This window comes from Chionomys nivalis, chromosome 21 (assembly GCF_950005125.1).
Source record: "Chionomys nivalis chromosome 21, mChiNiv1.1, whole genome shotgun sequence".
Lineage (NCBI taxonomy): Eukaryota > Metazoa > Chordata > Mammalia > Rodentia > Cricetidae > Chionomys > Chionomys nivalis.
In genome coordinates this window covers 46,324,085-46,352,011 of record NC_080106.1, presented here as the reverse complement: position 1 = coordinate 46,352,011, position 27,927 = coordinate 46,324,085, and the positions used below count along the sequence as shown (strand labels likewise).

The window sequence follows — 27,927 nt, the reverse complement described above, 5'->3', positions numbered from 1 at the left end:
TAATTGTTACTGTGTTTAACTTTTACTCTGGAAAAATCCATACCCTAAGCTAGCATTATATTTCCTGATGATAGCAATAGTACTTTTGTTTTAAATTATGACACTCAAAGTTTTCTGTGGTTTAGTTTCTTCCAGAAATTGAAGCGATCAACCTGTCAACGTGATACAAGTGATGAGAGTCGTCAACAACACCTGATGGCCCCTTAACAGTAGTGGTATCTACTATACCAAATGATACAATAAAACCAGATAAACCTTGAAGTCTGGAAAAGCCATGCATACCATCCAATGCACAAAATTCAATGAGATGTGCAAATACTGATAAGTCATCCATGCAATGCAGTGTAAAGATGTCAATCCAAAAAGGTCAACCAAGTCGTCAAGTCCCCAAAGATTACATAAGTCATCTAGCCTGAATAAGTCCTATAACAAACACAGCCTTAAAAAATCGCAGAAGCTCGCCCGTACCTGTAAATAAGCTAGGGACCTGTAGTGACACCCAGAGGTACAAAACAGAGGCAGAACCTGAAATGACTGACAGCAGTTTGGAGGGCGGGACAGACGTCTCACCCCTCCCTCCTTGGACTGCAGGGGCGGAGTCTGAGGACTGGAAGGACTGGACTTGGCTTAGAGGGGGGAAGGACGCCCCGCCCACTCTCTGGACCCCCCCCCCGCTGTGCGTTCGCAGGGCGGTGCCTAACACTAGCACCTGGGGTATTCTGTGGATCCTGACCCTCAGGTCGGGGCTGGCTCGGGCCGAGAGCCCCGGCAGTGGCTCGAACACTACCCTCTGCTGCAGCAGGAGCAGGTGTGGGGGCAGCGGCTGCTCAGGGCTGCCTAGTTGCGAGGCCTCACCACAGCATGCTGGCCCGGGACCGGGAGGCCGGGGCAGAATGGGGTTCTCGCTGCTGTGCATTCCCAGTGGGAAACTGACTGCCTGAGCTCTGGAGGACAAACAGAGACACTGGGGGGTCACCGGGCTGTGTGCACAAGGCCAACCGGCTGAAGATTCCCCACCTGGTGTCTTGTTAGGGACGTGAGGAATGGACTGGGTAGTATCAGAAAGAAGCAGGATTCAAATCCAGACCTCTCTTAACAAGCCCCTTGTCCTGAGCGGTCAGGTGCCCAGATGGGGATTCAGAATGGAGTCAGCTGCCCAGGGCCCGAGGGAAGCCTGACTTGTGCAGGCCTTCAAATATCGAAGGCTCCCATTGTCTCCGCCCTTCTGGGCCCCAAGATGGCTCCATTCCTCCCTCGAGATTTAGTGCCTGTACCCCCAACCACAGCCCAGCACCAGTCTGATTGCCCCGACACAGAGAGATGAGACACGCACCTCTTGAGCAACGTGAACTGGCTGCAATCCCTGCACGGTCAGCTGCTGTACCGGGTTCAGCTTTGGTCTGTGGAGTGGCCTGGACTACTGACCTCTGGGAAAAAAGAGGCAAGTCGGACTATGGTAACCATGGCAACCAGGGCAGCAAGTCCCATGCATGTGTGGGAACCTCAGATCAGCCCCCTAGGGAAAAGGCTGCCATTTCCCCAGGCAGAGGGCAGCCTTTCCTTGTGGGGTCCAGCAACACAGGCTTTCCAGGTTCCTTACTGCCTGACTCTTGGCTATCTGGAGGTTCAGAGTGATTCTAGCCCAAGGAGGGAAGAATCTGTGAATCCTTTGGGTTGGGTGGTTTCTGTTTCCTCTAGGGAAGAGTCTCTATGGCTTTGGCCGATTTTTCAGCCTAGTAATGAGGAACTTGGGGCCTTATGCATGCTAGACAAGCCCTCTACCACTAAGCTAAATCCCCAGCACTTTTTTTTTCTTCAATTTTTGTTCTGAATCAGGATCTGACTACATTGCCCAGATGGCCTTGAAGTTGAGCTCTCCTGGCCTCAGCCTATCAAGTAGCTTAAACTATGAGGGCACACAAAATCTGTCTCATCCTCTTTTTTTGAGGCCCAAAATCCCAAAAGTTAAGCAGTTAAGAAGGACAAACAAGACCACCCTTGCCTCTTGTTCTGCTTGGGTGACTGTGGCTGGCACTGAGGAATGTGGCTTCCTCTGGAAGGTTGGGCACATCCTGAGCATGGTAGACTTGAGAGATGGCTCAATGGTTAAGAGAACTGCTTATTCTTCCGAAGGACCCAAGTTCAATTCCTAGCACCCACATGGCAGCTCACAGCTGTCTTTAGCTCCACTTCTGGGTACACACATGATACACACATACATACAAGCAAAACACCCATACACATTAAAAACAAAATTAAAAACCCGAGGCCTCACCCTGACACCTCAAGAATAAACAAGTACTTGACCTTGGTATCTCCCCTCACGAGTAAACTGGCATAAAGAGGCCAATGTGATGGAACCCAGGGCCTGGGCATGATGGGTAAGTGCTCTACACAGTACACCCCCAGCCATCCCAAGGGTTTTCTTGGTTTTCTTTTTCTTTACTGTGTATGTGGCATGTGTGGAAGTCAGAGGGTAACTTGGAGGAGTTGGCTGTCCTGTTGTCATTCAGGGCTCAAGGATGGAATTCAGGCTGTCAGGCTTGGAAGCCAGTGTTGCGGGAGGTCCTTCTGCTCCTCCAGCCAATAGCCGCTGAGATACCAGCCCATTGGGGCGTGGTCTCTCTCCCTTTAAAAAAGCGGCCACTTCCCTCCTCGCTCTCTCTTACTTCCTGCTCTGCTGCTGGCAACTAGACTCCCTTCCTGATTGAGCAGAGGGCTCAATTTTCACCTTTGAAGTTTCATGGTAACCTCAGCATGTCTAAAATTTTACAGAACTTTTTAATAGTGTGCTTGTAGGGTTTCTCCACTTTAAGGGAACACAAGCGGCGCGGCTGGCATGCCTGTATGCCACCGTGCGTATGTGAGCTCAAGGCTGACTAATTATTCCTGGAGAAGCCATCAATTCCACCATTTTAAAAAAAAACGGTCTGACTAGAATTCACAGTTTCTTTGTATAGGACCATTGATTGTCTAGATTTCCTTTAGATTTAGCTTTTCCTTTTCCCCACACCTCTCCTTCAGATCTGTCTGCTGCGGCTCCTTTGTCCTTTAGTAAGAACTTTAGAATCTACGTGATGTGGCTCACAGAACGGACCAGTTTGTTTTTCTGCAAATGCCTTTATTCTGCCCTTGGTCTTAAGGTTTTCTGTATTTACCATCCAAGGCTGATCATGACTTCTCTTCCTAGATCAAGGTTGTTACATGTCCTGATTTAATCCTTGTCATTTGATATCTTGTCATGCTCTCCTCCTGAAGTTCTGCCATTTTACTGTATGGTTTCTAAATTGTGGATCCTTTTTTAAACTTCGCCTTGGCTGTGTTGAGTTCTCCTCTTTTGGCCCTTCTCAACCACTGGGCTGTTGGACTCTGCCTTTCTCTTAATTTTTTCATGGTCCAGTGCTCCAATTATTGTATCAAAGGTATTCTAAATTTTTAAAACAGGATTTATTTATTTTATTTGTATCTGCATTTTGCCTGTATGTATGTATGTGCCACATGAGTGTGTCTGGTGACCACAGATCTAGAATAAGTTGTTGGATCCCTTTGAACTGGAGTTAAGCATGGTTGTGAGTGACCATGTAGGTACTGGAAACCAAACCCTAATCCTGGCCATCTGCAGAAGCAGCAAATGCTTTTTGTTGCTAAGCCATATCTTCACCTCTCCATTACTTGTTTACTCTGTCTTTGATGACGATTGTTTGTCAACAGTATCTTTTCTTTTGTCCACCAACATGCTCCATTTTTTACTTTTTTGGCGTGCTTTTTAGTTTGTCTATTTTGCAATTAACTGGATCTCATCTGATGCTTAGCACATCCTTGAGGGCTTTGTCAAAATTTCTTTCACATTTCATTCTTTTAAAAAAAGAAAACAAGCTATCTTTTTTTTTTCATTAAACACAACAATCCAAGTTCCCACTCTCTCCCCTCCTCCCATTTCCTCCACATACCCTCCCCACCCCACCTTCCATCCACTCCTCAGAGAGGGTAAGGCACAGTGCTTTGGGGAAGGTCCAACGCTCTCCCTACTATATCTAGGTTGAGCGAGATATCATCCAAAGAGAATAGGATCCCAAAAAAGCCAGAACAAGCAGTAGGAATAAATCCTGGTGCCACTGCCAGTGGCCCCTCAGTCCCCCCCCCCCCAGCCATGCAACTGTCAACCACATTCAGAGGGACTAGTTTGGTCTAGTGCTTGCTCCTTCCTCGTCTAACTGGAGTTGGTGAGCTCGCATTAGCTCAGGTAGACTGTTTCAGTGAGTGTCCCCATCATGGTCTTGACCTCTGTGCTCATATTCTCACTCTTCCCACTCTTCCACTATACTTTGGGAGCTCAGTGCAGTGCTCCAATGTGGGTTTCTGCCTCTGTCTCCATCAGTTGTTGGATGAAGGTTCTATGGTGATATTTAAGATATTCATCAGTCTGACTATGGGGCAATCATGGTTCATTATTTATCATATTATTTTCTCTTTTACATTAGCTCTTAATTCTTCCTGTTGTTTTTTGATTATTAACTTAGTATTCAAAGCATACTGTGGTCTGGACACCTTCACATTTGGTAGAGAGGAGTCACAGCAGGCTGAAAGGTCTTTCCTTAAATCAAGGGACCTATCTCAAGCGGTCCTGCATCTTCATTTTGGAATAGCCATGTACTGACCCAGCACACGTACTTTCATTCTAAAAAAGAACTGCGTGTCGGCCACAGTCTGGGCTTTGCATGTTCTCTACAGGCCCCTTCAAGCCTTGTTTCCCTGAGTGACGCTGCTGGGGAGTGTGGAGCCTTTAGGGGGACTTGTTGCGGGGGGTCTTTGAGTGAAGTAGGAGTCTGTCTGGACCCTTCGTCTCCTGTCTGCTTTCCAGCCATGAGGTGAATCACCACAGTCTCTGCATCCTCCTCACGCCCCCCATGCCGGGCTGGACCCTAACAGCAATGTATTTGCCTGATCATCGATGGAACCTTCGGAACTGTGAGGGCAAACCACCCTTTTCACAGACTGAATGTCTGGAGCATTTGACATAGCAGCAGAGCACTGATCAACACAGTCATTTTGTCTTTGTCTCTAGGTGATAATTTCCTACCGCACTATAGAAGCTGGAACGTCCAACCTGTCAGCTCTGATGTGGGGGTGTCATCAGCTCACCTAGCATACTTTGTGCCTGCATTCCCATGTGAACAGAGATGTATGTGTCCAGGCTCAGGCCCAAAGCCAGTATTGCTCTTCTTGCGGCAGGTCTCATTTGTCTTTCCTAAACAGGGACGTTTCTCTTTGCTATTCTCCATTTTACTGGAATCTCTTCCTTTTTCACTGAGTTTCACATACCACAAACCATGAGCTTTGAGACCTTTTCTCTTACCACTGGGCTTCTGGTGAGATTTCTCCTGCAAAATCAAACGGACTCATTTGCTGTTTCGTAAGCATGCAAGCACACTGAGTTTCAGCTAAGCTCTGCATTTTCGAAACTTTGGCAAACATTTACCACATTTCAGTGGAAATAAAATGCTCCCCGGTGCAATGATTTTAGGGTGAGCCACCTGTACTCTCCTGCCTTCTTCCACTCTGCTGCCTGCTCCTCAGAGCACAACCCAGACACTGTTCATCTTTTCTCTTTGTACTCTCTCAGATTTATTTCATGAAGTATCATGGATTTCAATACCAAGCATAGATTCTAACTTTTATTTTTTTTCTCTTGAATGTGATCCATCAAAGTCTTGGTCCTGTGCAGAAACGTGTCTCAATTCTCTCTGTTCCTCTTTGTCATCACATTGGTATCACTACCCTGTTGCCAGTCAAATTTTCAGGGGGACAACTTCAGTATGCCATTTAATCTTCTTTCTTTCTTCTTCTTCTTCTTCTTCTTCTTCTTCTTCTTCTTCTTCTTCTTCTTCTTCTTCTTCTTCTTCTTCTTCCTCTTCTTCGTCGTCATCTTCATCTTCTTCCTTCTTCCTCTTCCTCCCCTTTTCCTTCTTTTAATTCAGGTTTTTTTTGGGGGGGGCAGGAATTAGGTTGAAAGGCCTCCTTTCCTTTGCACGGGGGTTTTGGCAGACTTCTTCTCTGACTGCCTACAGCAAGGAAGCATCTGTGTCTGATGGAGGAAGGTCATTGTTTAATTAATAAAGAAACTGCTTGGCCCTCATAGGTTAGAACATAGGTGGGTGGAGTAAACAGAACAGAATGCTGGGAGGAAGAGGAAGTGAGCTTAGATGCCAATGTAGTTCTTCTCCAGGGCAGATGCGATGAAGCTCCGACCCAGGATGAATGTAGGCTAGAATCTTCCTGGTAAGTGCACCTTGGGGTGCTACACAGATTATTAGAAATGGGCTAAATTAATACGTGAGAATTAGCCAGAAAGGGCTAGAGCTAATGGACCAAGCAGTGTTTAAATGAATACAATTTGTGTGTTGTTATTTTGGGGCATAAGCTAGCCAGGAGGCCAGGAGCTGGGTGGCAGGAATGCAGCCCGCAGCTCCCTACTACATGTGTCTGCACAGGTCAGACAGCAGTTCCCAGGTGGAGGCAGAGCTCTACCATAGAGCACCTGCTTAGCATGTGCAAGGTCCTGGGTTCATCCCCAGAATCACAAAAATAAAACAAACAAACCCAAACAGCTACTTCCATACTGTTATTTTCAACTTAATCACAGCTGGTGTTTGTCCCTTGTTTGCATGTGAATACAGATGTCTACACGTGGGAGCAAATGAACTATATAAAGAATTGGCTACCGGAAATGAGGAGAAAAAATGAGTAACTTCACACAGAAGCACTTCTGAGAAGCTGTGTCAGACCCCCTGTGGGAAACAGCTTTCGGCAATGAATGAAGAACTTGGTCCCAGTACCACTTGCTAAGAGTTCATTTAGAGGTACTATATAAAAATGAAAGGAATATCTAATTTTGCAATTACTTTGGGACAACTTTAGAAAAAGATTTTGTAATAATCATTTTTGGCACTGTCAATGAATGTAACCTAGTTACAGTTCGTGGTGTTTCCTTACAGTGTGCTTTCTTCCAACTAATTTCCTTTTTTTTTAATAAATAATTTTTACTTTCCCCAATGTTTAGGTATAGCTTGAGAACATAACCAAGATCAATACATTTTAAAGGATGTTTGCATGGCTTACAGACAGCTTTTTATGTAATATTATAAATTGAATTCAAACAAGATATAAGGCATCTTCTTAAATTGGCTGCATTGGTAAAAATCTCAAGTTGTAGCACTAGTTTAATATTTGGCAAATTAGCTAAATGACTTTAGGTAAAAGAGGATGACTTGATCATCTGCTTCGTCTTTGTCACAATGGGCTTCTGTAGTCTGGGGCTACAGACCGGGTTCTAATTAAATAGATTAGGCACTGTGTGGCTGGGTCTGGCCATCACTCTTCATCTACGGTCACTGGCTCCCAACTACTGGGGAGACTGCCAAAGGCTCATTTTACTTCCTTTACATTGGTTCTGAATCTCTACTTAATGGAAGACTAACCTGGAAGCTAGTCAAAAATCAGACCGAATTTATAGGTTTTCATGTAGAATGGAAGCACCTGCTATTTCTACTGCTTTTAAAGCCCCTCATAACTAGATGGCTGAGGCCAGAAAGTGAATCTTAAATTCACCACTCCATTCAAACATTCAAACAATCTTCTTGCCTGATAAAATGTTATATCTTACCACCACCAGGGCTAAGTAATGACATTTAGAGTTACTTGGGATCCCAGACTTGAACATATTCTCAAAAATTGGAACATTTTACAGTGTGAAAGTATTATACATATTTTTATCTCCCCATGAAGTGTCAGGGATAGTAAACACAACCCTAACGAAACTTTTAGCCTTAAAAAGAAGCAAAGAACATTTAAGTAAGATAAAAATAGTATCAAATTTCAGTATAGGAGACAAAAGGAAACTACTGTTTAAAACATGCAATTAACTACTGCCTTCTGAAATCCTGCTACTTGAAAAAAATTGATATTACAGTTGTGGTATGTTTTTGCAAATATTTTAATTAAATAGTTGTGAAAGGGAAGTTTTAAAATTATAAAATTCCCATATTTTCTTCCAAATTTGCTAAAGCCTTCATTTCTCCCCGAACTGAGCTTTGTGGAACTCTTCTTCTCTGGTGTATGTAAGGAAAGGCCACGGTGTCTTGGGGGTCTGGGGAATACAGTGGCTATTTGTCTTCAAGACAGTGTGTGAGCAAATGATGGCACTTTCTGAGCGTCACGCTGTGTTTGTTTGCGTGCATGTGTTATGAGAACCTTTGTCTTTTACATGAAAAATACTTACATAGCTTAAAATTTTAAAATGTTTCACAAACACAAAATGCAAAGTCACACTTTCCATTGGTTTACTCTAGAAGTTATTTCTCAAATTTGTAAAAAATATTTATTTACATGTGCATAAATTATCAGTGTGTCAGGGCTAACGCTTGCTCCAATAGTTCTCTATTAGTGTGGTTTCTGTTGCTATAATAAAATAATGAACACTACACAAAGAGGAACAGACAACTAAGGAATGTGGAGAGCAGAGAAATCTCAGCTGGTTATCCAATACCAAATAGTCAGCCCTGAAAACATACATACAAGAAGCATTACAGAGACTGAGCAGGTCATATTTATATATTTAGGAATATGAATATATGCATATATATGTAAAACAGTTAATGAAAAAAGAGGCCATACATTTGAAAGAGAGCAAGGAGGGGTATATGAGAGTGTTTGGAGGAAAGGGGGAAATGATATAATTATTTATATTATAATCTTAAGGAATAAATGTAATAATTAAAGATGCCAAGGGCTGGGTTCTTTATCGGAATAACATCTTGGACTCTATTGGTTCAGGGGCTGCATCAGATCATGGCAGATGTCTTCACGGTGGGAACCCCATGAGAGGAAAGGTCACACAGTGAGACAGGAAGCCAGAGAGATAAAGGGGCCAAGTTTACTTTATTATTTTATTTTTAAAATAAGAGCTCATTCTTTCTGGAACTAATGGTGGCCTAAGAGAACTAGGTTAATCTCTTCCTCCACCACACTCCACGACATAATTAGTCCTACCCTGTCCTCTTACTTCTTAACAACTCCCTTCAACTTCAACTGCAGCACACCCAGTAGCTGACACTTGGTTGGACTCCATGTAAATCCATAACCACCCTGTTAATATGAATGATTTGCTCATGTAACAAATCAGAAAATAAAAACTAGATGGTGGGATTGCTATTAGAAGCCACATCTTCCACGGCTCCATATAGACAATTCTTGTTTCCTCCCTTTGTGAACTTGGGTGATCTTACAAGAATCAAACACCCTAGCAACTTAGTTCAGAAATATTCCCTCCACCATAAGTCCAGAAGAAATATACCTGCCACCATAACTCCAGACAGAGAATATACCCACCACCATAACTCCAGAAGAAATATACACACCACCATAACTCCAGAAGGAATTTACCTGCCATCATAACTCCAGAAGGAATGTACCCGCCACTCTAACTCCAGAAGGAATGTACCCACCACTCTAACTCCAGAAGGAAGTGTAATATAATAAAAACAGGTAACCACGTGTGAGCAGAAGAACCGCTAGGTTAGATAACCCAGTATTACAAGGCTTGACCCCACTCCAATCAAGACATACAAAGTTAATACAAATATCCCAATAACATCATTCTGAAATGAGCTAACTTGAGTATCAAGCATAGAGATTTAGAAAATTAAGTTAATCACTGAAAGTTCCTTTAAAAAAATACTTCTGAAGCTGAGAGTTGAAAACAAACAGAACAAAAAAGGCCTACCCGCATATTCCAAAACCGGGTAGACTAAAATTAATGTGAAGACTGTGTTATGAAAGATTTATTCAATAGAAGCAAGTACTATATAAGACAAATTCTCTATATTTGAGGCTTGGTAGAACGTCATTACAAGTGAAGTCAGAAGCATGCTGTTCCAGTACTGCATCAGCTCAAGTTATTCACCTGCCGTGTAGGACTACTAGAAAATGAAATTTTATCACAGTGCTACTTGGAAATGTTTCACCTCGGAATCTCGAGAAAATGAAATCTATCCAGCTGTGTGCCAGGAAATGCTGCAAGAGTCATTTTATGCATGTGAAGACTACTTAAGAAACTCCCTGAGACTCATAGGAAATAGATTTGGTGGCAAAGTGAACTCAATAAAGATCCCAACAGTGAAGGAGAAACCTTGAGCTTTAATTTTTAGAGAATGAAAACATGATACAAAAGCCACAAGCAAACTTCAAGATCTTTCTATTGGCAAGCATGCCCAGGGCGGTGTCACTTTCTCAGCTCACTGCACAGGTAGCACACAGTCTTGGACATAGCGCCTTTCTTCATGAGTCTTACGGGACAATAGCCTGTGACAAATCTATTTTACTTCTAGAAACTGTTTCTTGCTAGTTCCTCAGTGCTTCACTGTCTACTGCTCTCGTCCTCCTTCCCAATCATCTTCGTCTTTTTTACACCTGTTTTTTCTACCGTGTCCTTATACAGAAAGTCAGCTTTCGTTGCTGTACTTTGCCACAGCCTCCCTAGCATGTGTTCTGAGATGGACAGCTGCATGAGGCACACATGAACAGAAGAATTTATGGTCTCAGTCATTCTCCATACTTGTCTTTCTCAAAAGTGACCGTGCTAAAGCTCATGTGGGGGCACCTACCAGCTCCAGGGAGGGGAGACGTGCCCTCTTAGATTTATTAACATAGGAACACTTGTGATATTTGTCTTCTGTACTTGTGAAAATAGTGCCACATTTTAGGCTATAACCTGGCAAACGTCACAAATACCTTCATCATTTTTTTCAAGATAAAAGGGGGAAGATGGTTCCACAGGCCAGCAAGAAGTTTAGAGAGCGATTAACTTAGGTCTTCACCGGCACACAATGCTTCAGACTGGTAACTTAAGGCATGTAATTCTTAACCGTCTTCCAGAGGCAAGGAAAACAGTCTCAACCAAGAACAGGTGCTGAAGCCAGTTGTCTCCACTGAGAAAGAACTGCGATTTCAGTTACGGTACAGAATAACACAACATAGTATATAAACACAATACCGTAAGCACATACTATATATACATGATGGGAGTCCTCTATTCACCACACTATTTGCTGAATATCAGAGGGACACAGTACTAAACTATGCCAAACACACAATAACACTGTCTCCCCTTCTTTTCTAGCATCTCTTGAGAAGGAAGATGGTAAACACTTTCAGTAAATTAAATTTACGCTGTGTCAAAACTAAGCAATGACAACGGCACAGGTTGCTGGGAAAGGTAGCAGGTGTGCTCTTGGATGTGCCTATGAGTCCTGACGCATCCTCTAGGTGGCCTTGGGCAGGATTTCTAACTTCATTGTTCATATCCTCAGCCATGGAGCTGAAATCCTAACTCTCAGGAGATGGCATTGCCAATGGGTTCTGGGAGGGGTTAGGTTACACGGCCTCAGCAGACGAGGGGAGCAGAAAACCTCATCTTTGCTGAGCTTGTTCTTCTGTCTTCCCAGTAAGGGTAGATTAGAAATCAGAGCCTTTACTATCATAGACTTCTACACAAGTGCTTCCTTAGATTTTCCCTTAAACAGATGAACTAAACCTGAATTTTTCCATGTGGTTGAGGGACATTGATAGAAGAGTTGATCGGGTAAGTTAATATGAGGCCATGGAGTTTGCAAGGACTCTAGGTTCACTCCCACAACAAATAGCTCAAGAATTCTATATGTTTGGATGAACGAGAAAGAGAGAGAGAGAGAGAGTTATTGACTTTGTTATCGAGTTTACAAATCATCGAGGAGCAAATATATCTTTGAAAGACTGTGATTTCCTAAGCAACAGTAACAACAACAAGTTGGGCTGGTCGAAATTTCTTGAAGCCACCAGGATTTGAAGGGTGGACAATGAGGGATTTCTACACTCTAATAGACAAAAGATCTCAAAAAAAAAAAACCAAAAAAACAAAAAAACCAAAAAAGCCTGCTGTGCTGTAATTATCAGTCTGCTTGCCTCGTCCCCTCCTCTCAGGAGCTGGAGGACAGCTGTTAAAGCACCCTTTGCTTAATGATGCCTGCCTCTTTGGCCACAGCTCCCGGGTCATTAGAGAACCTTCCTTCCCACAGTCTGAGGAGTTACAGCCTTTGCTCATGTGACACATTTTCCAAATGATCAAACTTTCCCATAACAATTCTGAAAATGATTTTCCACGATTTTGTGTATCTTTTGAGCTTGCAACCCCCATCCCCAAAATTGTGGTCAAATAATAAAATCATTACATCTGATTTCATGTAAAGTAATACCAACACTTTTAAAAATGGTTAATCTGAAATCAGGGTTTGAGCATTTAATGAAAGGTCACTAAAGTGGTGTAACTGAGGAAATTACATTCTTTCCAGCATCATTATTAAAGGACAGCTGTATGTATGTATCTCTCAATACCCTCTAATGTGTGCACGTATGTATCTCTCACATACACTCTAACAGACTTTGCTTGGGATACAAGAATTTGGTGAGCTGCTTTTAAGGCTTTGTGTTGATCCTTTGAGGTTAGCCGAGAAGAACCAGGCCATGGTGTTCAAGCAGGATGGCTCCCGCCTGCTGCACTGCCTTTCCAGGCTCCTCCCCTGGTAGCTGTGTGTGAGCAGCAGTGCACAAGGGCTTCCTATCTGTTTTCCTAGGAAAGCATGGAATTGCTAGGCTGTGCTCGACATAATGAGCCTATGTTTGAAATACATGCTTTAGATTAACACCGAGTCAGTTAGTAGTTAATCCATTCTACGCACACTGGTTAAAAGGTCATTTAGAACAGGGTTCTCAACCTGTGGGTTGTGACCCCTTTGGGAGTCGAACAACCCTTTCACAGTTGCCTAAGACCATCAGAAAACACAGATATTTACTTTACAATTCATAAAAGTAGCAAAATTGCAGTTGTGAAGTAGCTATGAAAATAATTAATGCTTGGGGGTCACCACAACATGAGGAACTCTGCTAAAGGGTCACAGCACTAGGAAGACTGAACACTGACTTAGAGGGACTGGGGAAATGGCTCAGCCAGTGAGGTTTTGCCACAGAAGCATGGGGTCTCTGCACAGTCCTCGGTGAAATGCGGTACCCACGAAAACACTGGGCACCGTAGCAGTGCTGCGCTGGTAGAAGTGGGAGGATAGCTGGGGCTCGCTGACAAGCCCAGGTCCCAGTGGGAGACCCTGACTCAAACAAACAAACAACCGCCTCCTCCAAAATCCCAAAACACAAACAACAAAAAACGACAGTGCCACTCGAGACTGACCCTTGCGCAGGTACACGCATGCACAAATCTGAACAATATGCTCTCTTAGATGTCAGCCTCACTTGCTTTATGGACAGGGATGGAACCATGCTCTGTTCTGTGGCCACCTTCATTTCCAAAATGTTCTCTATGCAGATGGTCCCCTGCACTCCCCAGGGACCTCCCAGAGCACCCTTCCCAAATCCTATTGGTTCCTCAACTCTTCTGGTCATTCTGATGTATCTTCAGAGGAAAATAGCCTTTTACTTCCAGTCCTTAATCTAACACTATAAACATTTGGCCAATATTGTGAGATATTTTCTTGAAATAGTATAAAAAGAATGGATCATTTGAAAAATCTTCATAAAATGTGGAAGCTGATATGTAAGCTCAGGGAAATATTCTGTCCTAGGTAAAAAGAAAATCAAAGAACTGAGTTGCATAATAACATTTGGGACAGATGCTTTGTTTGCCAGTGGAGAACTGGGGTTCAGTGTGTTTCTGAGCACCGCCAAGCTTACCTAGCCAGGACTGGGACTTTAAAACAATCTGAAGGTCCGTGCATGTGTGCAGCGTCTTACTGCATCAGGTACAACTTAGCAGTTCATGTGAGCCGTCAGAGAATAGGTTCCCAAAAGCCTAAAAGTGAGACTAAGAATTTTACTTAACCATACTGCTCAAAAAATAATGTGAGGTAGTTGTATATTCACCTATTATAAATGTCATATAGTCTTAAAAAGTAGTGTATATGTGTGTGAGTGTGTGTGTGAGTATGTGTGTGTGTGTGAGAATAGAGATAGTCTTTAGGTAGTTAAGATAATCAAGGCAAATATTTGAGTCATTCTCACCAATGTGGGGAAACCGATTTACACAATTGTTTGTTTAGGCTCAAGTCAGTCCAACAGACTGAGGTTTCCTCCTGTGTTTGCCAATCTTTGACAGATGTCAGTTTGCAGGTCTGACTGCTTTATCTGGGCCTCACCAATGCCGCACTGGCATCTTCAGAAAACGGGCCATGAGAGCTGCCGCTCCACTGTCCCAAATCAATTACTGCATTCTTAAACTGGCAGGGTGTTCATTTGTGGGCACAGAGACAGCCGTAGGGGGATCGATTGGAGGATAATGTCATGTGTAGCAGGGGAGAAAGGAGGGAGTGTTTTCTGCTTAATGGGTTGGTGTTAAGTGGGTGGGAATGACTTCTAATTAGCCAACAATTGCTGTGTTTTCTACTTTCCCTCCTTCCCTCCTCCTGTCGGTCACCAGCTGCCAATCCGCCTCCATTTCTGTTTTTTCTTCCTTGAGTTCATTGCTCATTGTGGTGGAAGCCTTTGTTTAGGGAAGAGGGCTCCCAGGGTCTCAGCTGCCTGGGTGTAGCAGCTCGCAGCCTCCCATGAGTAGCAACTGTCAGCTGATTCTATCTTCACTGAACCCACCTGAGAGACCTGAGCACTCAGTACCTGCGTTAGCCAGACTGTGCAGCCTCTTACTGCAGAGTGAGCCAACTCAGCACTTACTGGGATGCAGTCCACCTTAACCCCATGTTGCCCCGGAACACGTGAGAAATCTGGCCCCTTTCTGGTTCAAAGCTTGAATTGACCGGAGGTGCTTCTTTTGATGCACACTCCTAAGAGTCTGAATATTTTGCTTTGGCCAAAGGACAAGGAAACGGTCTCTGTTCTGTGCTTCCCTGTAGGGAACTCCCCGAGGGGAGAGAGCATAGAGTGGGACGCAGTATTATTGCAGCCACAGGAAAAACAGGCAGGAAATTGGACAGCATTTTACAAAATGACTTTATAACATGAGGTATTAAAACTCATTTCTTTTACAAACATCCAATGGTGGGATGGGAGCCTTATTTTGTAGGCATATGACATATGACATTGTTTCTCTTTATACTTATTTATTTAGTGTGTGTCCGTGTGCGCATGCGTCTGTGTGTGTGTGTGTGTCACAGCACCCATGTGGAGATCAGAGGACAACTCGCAGGTGTTTTTTCCTTTCAACCCATGGGTCCCAGGGATTGAACTCAGGAAGTCAAGCTCGGCACAAGCCCCCAGCCCACTGAGCCATCTCACCAGCTTTAATGCAGCGTCTCTATGGGGTTTCCTGCATTTCATTTTACAATCAACCAGATAAAACTTCCTGTATAAATCAGTAGTATTTGGAAAATAATCTCCTAGAGAAACCATGGAACCTGTTGTGTCCAGAGCGTGTCTAAAGAGAATGAACGGCACGGCAAGGGGAACCTACTTGTGCCACGGGGGAGCATAGAGCACACTGAAAGCCAGTTGCGGCATGCCAGGAAATGGGGTGCCCACACTTGGAAGTGTGGAGCAGCAAAGGGCTTACATGTAGCACAGTCAGAGCAGCTTGTTAGGGAGACAAAGCTGGGTAGAAAAAAGTAGATCATTTTAGGTAAATCAGGACACCGCAAGTAGTGACACGGGGCTGAGACGAGAGACAGCACTTGTTCCGGAAAGCTGGCACCGCAACTGGGTGCGGTCAGAGTGTGAACCAGACAGATGCTTGAGCCCCTGCGGCAGGCACATGGCGTCCACTCAGTGGTCACCCCTCACACGTGAACCTGCAATCTCTTCCCACGGACCGCATCTCTAGGAACTGGGGAACGGTGCGGCAGAGACAGCACCGAGATGGAAAGAGCTGTCTGCACACATTTGACAGGCAGAAGGAGTTTGGAGTCGGTGCATGGGCTTATGTGAAGTGACATGTAGTCAGGGGAAAGCTACTACACAATCAGCTCAAACGCTGAAAGACAGGACATCTAAGACCTCTCACACATGAGAATCCAGCTTGCTCTGAAAGCAGGCTCTGGGGTTCCATCACTGGAGGTCTGTATTCATTAGTTCCGAGGGCCCTGGAACACTCATTTACAACAACTCTGTGCCACCCTCACAGCTTTAATACAAGTGATTTTGAATTCCACCTTGAGAAACTGCCTGGAGTTAATGTAAGCTTTAGTTTTAACCATAGGTCGCCTTAAAGCACCTGTGTACAGTAGAAACCGCAACAGAGTCCGGATTCACCAAGGGGTTCTTCCAGCTCCAGGGCTGTTTGTGTCGTTTTCCTTGTAAGACTCTCCTACCCAAAATGAAAAGACCGGAATGGGGACTATAGGACAGAGAATGTCAGAGCGCTTCCCAGGCGGCACAAATCGTGTTTGTCAACATCTTGGCTCAGTTCCTTGTTCTACCTACAGCCCATCTTCACAGAATAGCTGAAAGCCAACCAGAGAGGTCTTCTCAGGCAGACCTCAGTGGTTTTTTTCTTACGTTTGTAATGAAATCCAAAGCACTCGCTGTGGTTTAAGAGAACTATTAACCAGCTGCCCCCAAATCCTTCCCTTCTCCCCTTCTCTCCCCTCCTTCCTCTTTTCCTATCTTTCTCCCTCCCTTCTCCTTTCCCCCTCTCTCCTGGCTCCTTCCTTTCCCATCTGCCCTCTCTGTCTCTCTCCTTTACCTTTCCGTCCTCCCCCTCCTTCTCTCCCTCTCCCCTCTACTCCTTTCTCTTCCCCCTTCTCCCCTTCTGCGCCTGTTTCTGCTCCCTTCACACTGCTGTTCCACGACGGAGTCTGGATGTGCCTGGGGAAGACCTTTCCCAGAAGACCTTGCTGCTTCCTTTCCCAGGCCTGCTGTGAGGGCTTCCATCTGGACTGGTCCCACACCGCTGGGCGAGCTCTCTTCTTATGCTGCTTTACTTTCTTATCTTCTTTATCTTCATTGCTACCACTACTTCTAGGGACTGCCTGCCAGCGTCTTAACCTGCTTCTTTGCTGACAGGATTCCCAACTTTATAAACTCAGGTGGGAGGCTGAGATGTGTGCTCACTGTCTATATTAAAAGGGGATGCATTTTGCTGCTTTGCCTCACAGATGGTGGGATGCTTGTGAGCCAGGGTTCACCTATCATCTTTGCGCCTGCTGTTGGGAGCCAGAGGCAGTGATCCAAGGCTATCCAGAACCCAATCCAGCAAGGGATGGCGCCAGGCAAGATCTGTACTCTAAAGCATTCTTAATATTTCCCACGACAACAGATCAGCCCGCCAAAACATATACATTGTGTAGCAGCCCTGGCTGCCCTGGAACTCGAGATCAGGCTGGCCTCAAACTCACAGAGATTCACCTGCCTCTGCCTTCTGAGTGCTGGAACTAAAGATGTGTGCCACTATTGTCCAGCTAAGGCTTTTCTCACTGTTATCAAATCTTGGATTTGATACATATAAACCTGAAAGATTTGTACCTGCATTTTGATTTGGGAGTCACCGTCTTGGATCCCGGCTGCTCAGTTTGTACACATGTTTACGCAGACCTAGGTTCCCCTAAGTGTGATTATAATCCTATCTGATTGTTTAGTTACTTCTTCAATTTGATTTATTCATGAATGCAGGTTTTCATTCACAGGTATCTTTAATTTCTGTAGATAGCTTTATTATTATTATTTTCATTATTTTTTTTCTTTAAATAGGTTTGCAAGAGTCAAAAGGTAGTCTTGAAGAGATATGGTTTTATATTTTACTGAGAAGGCTACTCAATGGAAGCAAAAGTTAAAAAAAATTCTGTGTTAGATATAGAAAGTGACAAAATTATGCATAATTATCTATGCAATTACACTTGCCCTGGCTTGAAGATTTTTAGCCAGGAAAGCTTAATAACATTTGCATGGCTAAATGAGACAGCAGGAACAATGGGAAGGGCCTCGGGGCATGGTCGTCTACTTAAGCATCCACTTGAATTTTCAGCGTAATTAGTCATATAATTGTGTGCCTAAACTTAGTGGATCCATGTAAGTAACTATCAATTATTAAAAAGTAGAGCTTGTAATGTTTTTCTCTCTGCTTCCTGCCAATCAAATTACTAAGGAACATACTACGTTCATGTTTCATCACATACATTTTCAAGTCAAATTAACTGTGAGGCCTTAGGTGAAGGCGGATGAACAACGTATCTGTGAACTCACTCAGATGTCGGTAGCTAAGTCAGCAGCTTGGACATTGATGTTTTTAGGGAGTACTCTTGCTATCCAATCATAACATCATTGAAGGATTTGACCATAGTAAATATTACCACAGTACTTCTGAGAGTTCAGGAAGCAAGTCTATTCAAGTATGTTCATAGTGACGTCAATATGCATTTCAGAAGCATTGACGCAGCTCAGACTGGCCTGGGCTAAAAGGTAGAGATGGACATTGCATTTCTTCTCCAGATCCTGGCCCAGTGCTTCCCATATGGTCTATATTGTGCTATATATGGTCTATATAACCCCAGGAGGCTACCATCATGCAGGAAGAGTTACAAATATGTCCACAGGTTGCTATTCTAGTCAGTGCTGCTTCTAAGTCACTGTAAGCAATTTCTAGAAGAGAAATTGCCATGAGAAATGTGCAGTTTTTTGATAATTTTGTCAAATATCCGAGTTACACAGCTTTCACTCATATCTGAGAGTTAAAACAGTCTTCCCCTGGAAAGTGCATGCCAACCGATCAATGCTGAAAACATATACACTAATAACTCATACACTTGGGCAGGTTGTACTTATGAGTTTAGGAATAATGTGCACACATGCACATGCGTGCACACACACACATACACACACTCACACGTGCACACACACACGCACACATACACACACACATGCATGTCACAACATTTAATGAAAAAAGAGGGCACAAATTTGAAAGAGCAAAGAGGGGAATGTGGGAGGGTTTGGAGGGAGGAAAGGGAACGGGAAATGATGTCATTATATTATAATGTAAAAAATAAAAGAAATAAAAACCATGCCCCAGGCGGTAGAATAACGTAATTATATTATAATTTAAAAATAAAAATATTGTAAAAACTTTGAAAACTAAGTTAAAAAAACACAAGGGTTGTAGAGTAAGAAAATTTCTAGAAAAGTAAATTCTGGAACCAGTTTATAATTTTAAAGAGGAATTCCCAATTGGGGAAGGTTTAGGAAGAATTAAAATTGATGTCTCTATCGCTCATGCTTCAAGTACCAACAGTGTGTCACCTCTTTCTTTAGAAGAAAAATTTAAACGAGATGGTAACAGAATTGTCCTAACAGAAATTTGCCAAAGATGGGTGACAAGGACCTAGGGGAGAGCGCCTCATGTCCCCCAACTCTGGCAGTGGTGGAAGGAGTTAGCTACATTCATAGTGTGTCGGACTCATGGCCACAAGTCAAGGGTTACAGCAGGAGGGAGGAGACAGACACTTCTCAGGCAGTGAAACAAATATGACCTGGGGAGAGGGGGTTCGCCCAGCCCCACAAATGCAAACCCCTGGCTGACTCAGTTCTGGCATTACCTTGGTTTTGCATGGTTTAAATAATCCAAAGACTGTTCATGGGATTCTAAAATTATCAATAAAAACAAAATGTCAACAGCACAGTAGGAGAGCCTACTTCCATTTTTCTTAGGAGAGGTGTGCTCACTGTGCTTTGGAAAGTTAAGCCCAGATGCACCACCAACTAGCAAGCATTGTGAGCAGAATCTAAAGAAGGGTTATTTTTCTGTTGGAGCAATCAAGAATTCTCTTTTATTGAACCAAGGCAGCAGATAGAGAAGGAGATTCTCAGAGTTCAGGAAGAAACAAACAAGAAGCAAATCTCTCAACCTGAGGGAACTGGAGTCATATTATTAGTTTCCAATGAAACTAGTTTTAGCTTTGAAAAAATACTTTATTCTGTAAGAAGTAACTTGTCACTGTGCTATACAAAATAGACGAAGGGTGGTATTGTGTATTTTAACGAAGAGATTGAAAATCCACACACAAATTCTTCCTTTTTCTTTTAGAATTGGTTGCAGCCAAGTACTGCTTTTCAGACATTTTGGTGTTATGCTCATTTAGGAAAAGTTGCGGAAGGCACCGGATGCTTTCCCTGATGTCTGTGAGGACCTGATTCACATGATCACTTTAAGTAAGGCTGACAGTGAGGTGCACATTGGTTTTCTTCTTCTGACACAAGTGTGGAACACATAAAGAATGTATTTTAATGCTTCTATCCCACCCATTTGTCTCATCCAACTTGTTTGCTGTGACTAAAAATGGGAGTTTAATGCAGTATTTAAAGGGTTTCTATCTTTAAAATAAATCACAGGCAGACCCGGAGAATATAAATGCCAATTGCCCTACAGAGACAGCTGCCCCAAGCCTGTCACCAGCACCCTTACTGCTTCAGTCCTGGAAGATATTGAAAAGGATTCTGGGGCTTCTGGAGTCAGAGTAGGCTAAGCAATATGGAAACCTATATGTGGATGGAGACTGACATCCTATATGTCTTCTCCTAAAAGCCATAGGTTATCAAACAAAGAGTGTAAGGTGTCTTTATGAGCCCTGGTATGGCAAGTTCACAAGATTACCCAACAAGTCCTGCCACTAGTACTTTCTCATCAGAACTAGGTGACAAGGCCCCATTGCTGAAGGTACTTCATCTCTTGATTAGAGGACAGAGCGACCAAGATGGAACCGAACAGGAAGTTTCCCCACTGATGACAACAAGACAGAGCCACCAAGCTGAAACTGAAGAGAAAGCTTCCCCACTGATGACTAGTTTTCATGGTGTTGCAAGGCATCAACTGTTTCACCCAGGTGTGAATCCTAAAAACCACAATATCATCCAGTCAGGCAAGGTGTGCCTACTGAAGCAATAATGGCACGTTATAGGAGTAGCCAAATGCACTTTGAGTAGATATGAGGCTTGACCCTAGTAGGGAATCCTTGCCTGATAATGTAAATGCAGTAAAAAAAAATCAAATAAGCAAACAAATAAAAAACAAAACTCATGGTTGATGAAGTCTTCAACTCTACTGGGGAACTTCTGTTTATTACTCTTCTTTAGTTTATCGTAACATCACACTGCTTTCTGAGTATGTATGTTTATGCCCATATACAAGTGCTAAACTCAGCCTTAATCAGAGATGCTTCTCTTTGTAATGAGTGATGGTGAATACAGAGAAGCCTTGGCTGCTCAAGATGCTGAGAATTATAGACCGTTGAATGCTTAGCCTTAAACAAGACATTTATACAATTGCCACAATGGTTTAGGGAACATGGCAGAAGAGGAAGTAGAAAAAAATGTAGAAACAGGAAAACAGAAAGAGGGGCTGTGAAATGCTAGCTTCTGGCATGGCGATCATGATCTCACAGGAGCTTTGCCTGAGTGCACTGGGCTCGTCAACAGGTACATCAATTCAATAGGGCTTGGGAAAGTCCTACCTCTCACTCCTGAACTACTGGTTACTGATGGACGCTGTGGCAAGGGGAAGACATCATTGCAGTCAGTTAGCCATTGATAAGTCCACTGGGCTCCAGTATTAGTCCCAAACCCACCATCACAGAGAAGGCCCTAGTTAATCTCAGTGGGTCACAAAACAAAAAGACACCAAAGGGTAGAGGGACTTGTAGGCAAGAGAGGCACAAAGGGGCTAGGTAGGAATTCAGAGAGGGTGGGGTAACAATAATCAGGATATACCATGTACATGTACAAAACTGTCAAAAAAGCAAATTCAATGAAAGTTTTTGTATTTCTTAAATCTTGCTTGCTAGCCTATTGGATAATTTCATTATTGTCTCTTCATATTTATGGTTATTAAGCTATAGGAAAGGTATCCAGTCACAGGAGAGTATGAAGGCTTGGTTATGAAGATGAACTTTTCATTTCTTTAAAAGGGTGAGATAAGCACATGACTGAGAAATGCAAGCAAAGTCTACAGTAGCAACAGCTTGGTACTAAACAATGCACGCCACGTGAAGCCAACGTAGAGGCAAAACTGTGAGACCAAGTCATGGCATTTCTTGAAGAATATTGTAGGAGCCATAAAATCCAGATGATGACTTTCCCATTCCTGTAAGCCTTCACATAACATCTCACTGAGAATTGTGTCCTCACATTCCAACCAGCTGGTGTGCTCATCTGTTTTCTTTTTCTGATGTAATTTGCCTTTGGCCTCAATGAGAAAGTGGATAGAGATCCTGCCACTGAAACAGTTCTCCCCAGTGGTGGAGCTCATGATATTGCCACTTAAATGGGCATAACCGCATGCCTGGATTAACACCGCTGTTAATATGAATGGGGAAAGCATTTCTTTCTATGTTGCTGTGTCTGTGGTTACAATGTGAATTACATTTTTCTATAAAAACACACATTTCCTTGATTGGGAAGACGTCTTGGGTTTGGGGAGCAAACAATACTCTGGAGAATTCAGGAGAAGGTTATAGGCCCCTGAGCCTTCCAGAACCAAACAATTGGAGTTGCTTCAGCATCAAGTTGTTTTGGTGAGGTGTAATAAACTTGATTTCCCCCCCTCAACTTTTAAATTTGGGAGACTCAATGGCGGAAGGAAGGGCAGGCGGTATGAGTCATTCCCACCATCTCCCGGTATTAGAAGAGTCTGAAGGTGCCTGTTCTTGCGTGTCCCTCCGAGAGGGACAAAGATGACCGTGGGTTCTGGTGAGTCACCGCTCCGTTTCATTTGGGGACCTCAGTGTTCTCACTGCACAGTTCCCTTAGGGGCAAGCTCTCTGCTTACAAGAATATTGGCAGTTCTTTGAGCTAACGATTTGTTTGGAGGGTGGAAGTCTCCAAGGTGCCAATAACACACGCACAGCTTTAATAATATAGCTTTTTGATCTTTGATGTGTTTTTTTTTCTCTGAATACAGGGGACCCTCAATAGCAAGATTAAAGATGCCTCATCCTACAAGGAAGGTGGGAGTTGAAAACTTAAAAGCTCATATTTCCAAACAATATTTTTGTACTTTTCCATTTTGTCAACATCGTGTTTGGTGAGCACCATCCTTCCCTCATGTGGTAATTGGATGGTAATCCAAATAGTGTGGTATCATATGCTTCCCAAGGACACATCACGCACAAGCTTAAAACGTGGTTAGTGCAAACTAGCTTGTGGTTGGGCTTACATACTCATCTTGGATTCTGTTTGATTTAAGCATTTACTTGGCAACTTGTAGATGTCAAATATCACATCTTCCTTCTCAGAAAAATACCAAGAGTTCAGAATGTGTGTTTGAGAGACCCACGCTCTCAACTGAGCAGCTAAGGTGATTAAAAAGATGGTCGTGGTAGAAAATGAAATGAAATGGCTTGCAGAGAAATAAATGATAGCAGAGAAATAAATGACAGCCACTGAGATCAGAGAAGAGAGCATTTTCAAGTAGTAGGGGCCTCAGGCATCCTGTCTAAGGACCTGACTGAACTGAGCTGGAAGGAAGGAGGTCGTTGGGACAGCCACGTGGGCAGGGCTGGTGGAGTGTGTGTAGGGGAGCAGCCGGGAAAGAACCCGGTCAAAGGTCAAGAAGCCTTTATCCAGAACCCAGAGAAGAGCCAGGGAGGAGTTTTGAGCAGAGTGAAAACGGGGTGTCTTACGTCAGATTTTAGTGCACTTTGACCTACGAATGCACATGTGCAAACAGTCACACGTGTTAAATAGTTTCCTGTGGGTTTTATTCCCAAGAAGAAAAGATACAGCGTGAACTGTGTCAGCAGACTGAGAACTCAGTACTTGCACTGTCTACGTTTTACTTCTGCAGGGAAGATGCTCATCCCTGCAGAGCTGAGTCACATGAGATGAAGCAGTGCCGGTTGTGATTTCTCGAGCACTCCATGCCTGTGCAGACCATGAGCGTTAGTGTCTGAAGCACAGAGGAAAATAGATGGTTGCTCTCAAGCCCTTCAGAAGAAAATTTAGCTCTTGAGAAACCAAAGAGCCACAAATGTAAGCGGTACAGATGGGCAAAAGCAGAAGGGTTTTCAGAAACTGCACACTAGGACTGTGAGACGCACCCGGAACCCACCAGCACATGGCTTTTCCGGCCTTTCTCCCTGCAAGAGAGTTTTTCTCACAGTATCATAGGATGATAAGAGTTTATTCAAGACAAACTGAGACACTGAATTGCTGGCTGACCCTTTTCAGTTTATGACAGCTGACATGGGTCATTTCCTGGTATTCTGGGCAGAAAACATGAAAATCTAAGATGTAGGTAATTCCAAGATGTGTGATGAGCTCTCCAGGATCTAACAATGAGTTTTAAAAAAAGTTTGGTATTCAGGGTGGCTCAGTGGGTAAATGTGCTTCCCACCAAGCTTGGTGACCTGAAGTCACCTAGAGTCGAATGAAGCTAAAACAGAAAGCTGACCCTTATACTAACCTGGCTGTTTATAATAAAATAATATAATTATTCATAAGAAAAGATAGTTTAAGGGGCATTGCTATAAAATATTTTCCAAACTCAAAACAATAAAAGTAACATTAACCACTATCCGTGAAGCACATTATCTAAGCAGTGTGTCTACGGTTGCTCTCATCTGTGCACCGTCCGACCAGATAGTACTAGAAAGCACAAGCTGATTTCACGTGTCTTACTCCTTGTAAATTGTTCCTTACAACCCGTCGGTACAGAGTGTGGCCTCGAAGATTACTGGGAAGTTCCTGCTCAGGAGTGGAGAATGATTGGCAGACACATCATTCCCACTGTTTTGTGCTTCTCTTAAACACCACCAGTAAGATACAGCAGGAGAGCGCACCTAGCTTCCAACGTAGTAACCAAAGAACAAGAACAAAATTACCAAGCAAATTCAAGTCAGTAACGTGCGAATAGACATTTCCAACACAAATACCTTGGCTACTAAGAATGATACAAAATCTAAAAGCCAAAGCCTTACCCAGAACGGGGTCATGTTTGACTTGCGTTCTGCTTTCCTTCCAGGACAGCAAGCAGTTGAGGCTGTCCATATCTGCAGACTCTATGTAACTCGTCATGGTCAGCATCAGCTGGTGGGCTCTGGCTATCCCATAGTGAACTTTGGTTTCTTCCATCAGCGCTGTTTTCATGAGCTCCACAGTGGTGCTGAAAGCTTGCTGGAAGTACTCGGAAGCCTTGCTGTACTGCCCCTAGTGAGAAAGAGAGAACGCTGTTTTATTTCTTACCTTGCCCATCTCACACACTTGCTCACCTCACCTCGGCACACCCGTTTCTTTCATCAGAAAAGGCTGTCTTCTGTAAGCAGAGCTCATGTGATGGTCAGAACCTTGAGATTAATTCGGTTAAAAATCTGCATCTATGGCTGAAACACTGAAGTGCATAGCAGCAGGGGAAGGAAGTAGACACAATTTCAACACAGTTTTACTAATTATACCATTGTATTTATCCAGTGAAATATATTTAATTGTCTTTTGTTTTCATTTATAGTAGGAAGGCCCTTGGCGCCAACCTAGTGGCCACAACTGACAGACACATCTCTCTGCCAACTCTGGTCACTGCTTCTCTTTCCTTCGATGCACATGCTGTCGTTTAGCTAAGGACATGGGAGAGTCTAGATTTAAAACATGTCATTGTAATATAGGGCTAGAACAAAGCAAAGGTGAGAGGGGTTGAGCAAGATACATGACTTCAACCCCTCATCTCTACATGCTTCTGCAGACACACGCCTGTGTACCCACACAGCTGTGCCCCCTGAGTGTGTTTGAGCACTCAGACACACACAGACAAAATAGAGATATTTAAAACATTGTTGAATACTCCTTTCAAAAGAAACTTTCACAGGAGAGGAAATTTTTTACAATAAAATTTTTAGCCATATTCCCAAACGTTGTCAAAAGAAGTGGGAATTCAAAGCACCATGGACACATCTCCATGCCACACACCTGCACAGATGGGGTGGACACACCCGCACAGATGGGGTGGGCACACCCGCATAAATGGGGTGGGAACACCTGCACAGATGGGGTGGGCACACCTGCACAGATGGGGTAAGCACACCTGCACAGATGGGGTGAGCACACCTGCACAGATGAGGTGGGCACACCTGCACAGATGGGGTGGGCACACCTGCACAGATGGGGTGGGCACACCTGCACAGATGGGGTAAGCACACCTGCACAGATGGGGTGAGCACACCTGCACAGATGAGGTGAGCACACCTGCACAGATGGGGTGGGCACACCTGCACAGATGGGGTGAGCACACCTGCACAGATGGGGTGGGCACAGATGGGGTGGGCACACCTGCACAGATGGGGTGGGCACACCTGCACAGATGGGGTGGGCACACCTGCACAGATGGGGTGGGCACACCTGCACAGATGGGGTGGGCACACCTGCACAGATGGGGTGAGCACACCTGCACAGATGGGGTGGGCACACCTGCACAGATGGGGTGGGCACGCCTGCACAGATGGGGTGGGCACACCTGCACAGATGGGGTGGGCATACCTGCACAGACTGCACAGATGGGGTGAGCACACCTGCACAGATGGGGTGAAGCTTCAGCTCCGAGGCCCTCTGTGTAGTGGAGCAGTTGGATGAGTGGTCACACTGATTGAATAAGAGATACCTGACAGCGTGATGAGTGGTTCCTCTCCCACGCAGCAATGCAACACTGCATGTCCTGTCCATAGGGCAGTCTATGTGCACTCCCTAGTTAATTCCTTCTATCAAATTTGCTCGTTGATGAGAAGCGCCTTCATATTGTATAAGTAATAGTTATTATTTGATGCTGTAAGCAATTCTTTTTAAATCATAAAAAGGTTTATAATGAGAAAAGATTATTTAATTAAAACAAATGAAAGGTGGTATCTGTTCCAATTATATATGATTGAGAACTATGACACATATTAAAGATACTGAAAATACAGACATCCTTGATAGATACCAATGAGAAAGGAAAACTACACACACACAAAAAGCACAATTTGGTCAAGGATAGCTTTGTTTAAAAAAATAGAAATTGAAGCATCTAATTGTTCCTGTTATATTTCTGAGTTTTGGGCTGTTTATTGATTAGGTTGGGAGTTTGAATCTGTTAGCACAAGGGCTCTAAACAAATGGACACATATTTAAATTTCCAGGATGATTTACCGACATAGGTTAAGATGAACCATCATTTGTCTGCTGAGTCATGAGGCAGCCACTATGCGTGAGTCTGCATGGCACCCTGAAATCTCTGACAGTTCCAGGGTACAATCTCAGTGACATCATAGATAATGAAACAAAGCTCATAATAGAATTTTTATGGGTATTCTGTTTCTTACAGATCTAACAAGCAAAGTAAAAAAATTGGGTGTTTTCTAAGGGTAAATAATCTCTCTCTCTCTTTCTTTCTCTCTCTCTCTCTTTCTTCTCTCTCTCTCTCTCTCTCTCTCTCTCTCTCTCTCTCTCTCTCTCTCTCTCTCTCAGTGTGTGTGTGTGTGCCCCTGTGTGATGTGCTTATGTATGAGTGTGGGCTTGCACATGCCATGGCACACTTGGGGAGGTCAGAGGACAATATTCAAGAATCAATTTTCCTCTTTTATGGGTTCGAAGGATCACACCCATGTCACCAGGCTGTGTGGCAAGTGCTCTGACCCACAGACCCATCTCACTGGCTTTTTCCTGCTATTTTGACATAATAATGACTGTATTTTGAACTGTGATTATTTTTGATCTTAACAGGGAATGAGAAATCTCATAAAAGGCTGCCCTTTGGTCACTTTGTAGCAATTATATATTTTCAATTAACATTCTATCAAAAGATCACGTCTAGAGAGTGGCATGGGACATCCCTTCCCCCAGATTTTATAATAAAAGGCTAACTAAGATAAAGACTATTTTTAAGATGCACTAATTTAAATAATAAAAGCACTACTGTAATCACAGAATATG

At 43.6% G+C, this 27,927-nt stretch overlaps 1 protein-coding gene across 1 annotated transcript in view; it reads right to left on the bottom strand.

Annotated features, from left to right (window-relative positions):
• The window catches only part of Ttc29 (tetratricopeptide repeat domain 29), a 219,667-nt gene that overhangs the window by 52,747 nt on the left and 138,993 nt on the right, over nt 1–27,927 (bottom strand). Inside the window, exon 9 of the mRNA XM_057753904.1 lies at nt 24,951–25,179. Coding sequence (XP_057609887.1) covers nt 24,951–25,179 — 229 coding nt within the window. The remainder of the gene's footprint in view (nt 1–24,950; nt 25,180–27,927) is intronic.